Source organism: Colletotrichum gloeosporioides (genome assembly GCF_011800055.1).
Source record: "Colletotrichum gloeosporioides strain Lc1 chromosome Unknown consensus_80, whole genome shotgun sequence".
Lineage (NCBI taxonomy): Eukaryota > Fungi > Ascomycota > Sordariomycetes > Glomerellales > Glomerellaceae > Colletotrichum > Colletotrichum gloeosporioides.
In genome coordinates this window covers 124,527-127,839 of record NW_025544725.1, presented here as the reverse complement: position 1 = coordinate 127,839, position 3,313 = coordinate 124,527, and the positions used below count along the sequence as shown (strand labels likewise).

At 51.2% G+C, this 3,313-nt stretch overlaps 1 protein-coding gene across 1 annotated transcript; it reads right to left on the bottom strand.

Moving 5' to 3' along the window:
- Positions 1–1,547: 1,547 nt before the first annotated feature.
- On the bottom strand, positions 1,548–2,293 carry GCG54_00015616 (uncharacterized protein; the record flags this gene model as incomplete). Its single annotated transcript, XM_045415394.1, has 2 exons — positions 1,548–2,191; positions 2,263–2,293. 2 exons carry the CDS (start codon positions 2,291–2,293, stop codon positions 1,548–1,550), a joined length of 675 nt encoding a protein of 224 aa, XP_045259193.1.
- Positions 2,294–3,313: the final 1,020 nt, after the last annotated feature.

Sequence of the window (3,313 nt, the reverse complement as noted above, 5' to 3'; positions counted from 1 at the left end):
CGGAAGAGAAGAGCCAGCAGAAAAACGTATCTGCTTTGGCCAATCGCTGGGATCAGTCCTTCCCAGCCAGCGGTGATTGTGGTTTCGTCAATTCATATGCGCCTTAAGTTTTTGGTGAGCAGACATCTGACTGCCATACACATGCCCTTCTTGCCAAACTCAGCCGTCTCACTGATGAAAATTCGGAATAGAGCCTGAGGAAGTCGTTCGACCCGTTCCTCGCTCACTGATGCCTCTCTGAGCCACACATTGGAGTCTGGAGGCAGCGTCTTGACTGAATGCCTGACCGCCCACCGGAGGAGCAGATTGATTCGGGAGAAGATAGAGGTTGTACCGGCCAAAGTCGTGGCTGTGACTCAGATAGCTAACTCATCCGACTCTGCAACGTCTTGGAAGCCTGAATTCTTGGCGCCACCCGCAACAATTGTTAAGCGCTGTTATCAAAACAGCTCTTCGACTGACACGTTCCCAGAACCGTTCTGACTTCGAACGACATCTCAACGCCCTTGCAAACGCCTGGAGAAAGTGGTCTCTGGTGATGAGTTGGAAATGCCTCCCTAGTGCTTTGATTGACACTAAGCGAGCTCTCTGCTAAGATCATCTCCAGCTTGCGACCACCAGGGCCTTTACCATGGCATGGCTGACATACTGTGGCTCTTTGCGGCCCCTCGATGGACGGTTATGCTCCTGATCACCCAACATTCGTTTCCGCCTCAACTCGTCATAGCTCGTCGTCACAGGTGGCCCCGTTTATTGGGGAAGAGATAGGTAATACCAGGCAAAGAGAAATGAGGCTACTGCTGTTACTGATGCCGTCCATGTGTACCTCTGCCGCTGTCTTCCACTGGTCGCTGTTGCCGTAAATCTCACGTGTTCTTGTATGGTTCGCTGCTAATTCCTGTCATCAATCTTACACAACTAGCGGCTCAGAAACCGATGTGATTACCATCTATGCTGTATAGCTACCTCAGACAATGCCGCGTTCACAGCTTGAGCTTGCCCCAGCATAAGTCAATCTGTCAATGAAATCTCCCAAACGGTGCCGTTTTTGACCGCGTTCCAACGGTCCCATTCGGTTCCGGTCCCCGGAAGCCCATCTGGAAACAGCCCTCAATGCTTTGCAGACTCAATCGTGCTCAGATCTTGGCCCATTGGCACCCCTCACAGGCTCATTCCCTTCTTTTCGCAGATATTAGAACCAAAGAAATCCGGTGGAATATAAAGGTTGCTATTACAGTGACGTCCCTGGAGGTTCTAAGTCTTCTTGTAGCAAAAGCATGATGTTCAGGTGGATTCCTGTTGATGTCGTGGGCAAAGAGCAAGGTAGTTAGGATGACGTCTGGATCCTCAAGGCCCAATCAAAAATTGTGCTTGCGGTCAAAGCCTTGAGGGGAGCGAGATAGCCTGCGAGTTCCCATCGTCAGCAAGGAACCGAAATCAACGAATGAATCAGATCGTTCCACGGACCTTTGGAAATTCGGAACAATCTGAGTAGCCAGTTGGAAAAAGAAAATGCTCCCTACAAGACTCCACCCCTTGACCCGACATCAACGCTTTTGCTCGGGTTGCCCGTCAACAGACCTTCCAATCCACTCCCGATCTGCCTTAACGACGGGCATAGAAACTCCGACTTCACCGAGCTCTCTCGACTCAACCGGGGCCGTAAGATCTGAGATGAAAGAGTTGACGACTGATGGAAGACATGGGGCAAGTCTTTGGACAGGGCTTTGGGACAGAGAAGCCAACTCAAGACGCCTCTCAACCAGAGCGGGCAGCCTTTCTAGAAGAAAGCGGTCCTTGGCCATGCCCGTGTGGGCTTTGACACTCGACCAGTACTTTCTCACCAAGTAGATTGGAAGTGCAGACTCCCTGTAGACGACGGGTCGCCGTTGGCCGAGTAGCTGAACGTTGTATGAGATGGGCAAGCCAGCGGTGAGATGCAGATGAACTCTGAGAGACAAGATCTTGCAAGGTGGGGGGTTGTCGGTTGAAATGGCCCATCGCTCCCTAGAGCCGACGTTCTCCCAAAACGTGAAGACGGCTTCAGCGTCAATGGTCTGCGCCTCACGCTCGTGAAGCCATACGATGTTGCCGTTGCGGCGAGAAACTCGGGATTTGAAAAATCGGCTTCGGGGGCCCAAAGCTTCGTGTCGGATGATCGTCCCAAGATATGCGCCTCGGTCGGGCTGAGCTGGAGAATGGCAGTCGTGGTTAGCCCTTGCCATGAAGTCCATCATCATTTGCGTGAAACTGAGAACTCACCTCGGCGTCTCGGAACCTCTGCTTTGGTCATGGTTTCGAAGTTGTCCGGGGCAAATGAGGAACTATATTGCAAAAGTTGGGCGGAAGCAGGCAACTTCCAAACGAGAGGTTTGGGGTACTTTGACTTTGCGACGGTGGGATTATGAATCGGACTGTGAGGGTGGCTCAAATTCGTTGCCTGCGACAATTAGCAAGTCGCTTGGTCTCTGATGAGCTGAATTTGGAAGACAGAAAAGGAAGGAGAGAATGACTCGCAATTTCAAGTTGATAGCGAGTACCTGCCTGTTGCTGCAAGCGAGTGGAGAGGGTTGAAATACTGTCGCTGGCAATGAAAGGACAGATGCAAGCTCAAAACGCCTGGGAGTTTGTGCAGGTAGTAGTCGAGATGTGAAAAAGGCGTGGGGTAAGTCTCGGCCCTCAAAAGCGAGAAGCAAGTTGGTCAGCTAATGCGCGAGTTCAGCTTCAGAAGGTCCGGACTTTGAGAGCCGGGCTCCAATGGTTATTCTGGGCTGAATTCGAAAGCGTTGTTTCTCGGATTGTCCATGATACTCTCCCATCTGCTGCTACGAAACTTGTCGAATTGAGGTGGAATGGGCTTCGTCGTATTTCCTGGAAGATAACGACGTCCGACATCTTTTCTAAAGTGGACCACCAAAACCTGGCTAAATCATATTTTCTGCTTACGGAACGAGCGGGCGATCTCGATGTTGGCGAGCAATTCGCCAGTGAATTCGGTGAATAAGCCGATCGTGTGAAGAGATGATGAGGTGATTGTTATGCATGCGGCACAATCACTCTGAAGCCGCCTCGTAGTTGTTCAGTCTGAGGCTATTTGTCTCGAGGCCTCAAGTGCGCAGCAACAACCTTTAATAATGAGACTCACAGACAATTTGACTCCGTCATAGACCATGACTTGCGCAACCGAGGTGGTCTGTGGCATGATCAGCTCCAGCTCCTGTTGATGTGTCCAAGGCTACACCCTTCCGCATGAGCCCAATCTGTTCACGAGTGAAGGCTCGCGGAATTGTCAGGTTTAACTCGGGTTTCTATC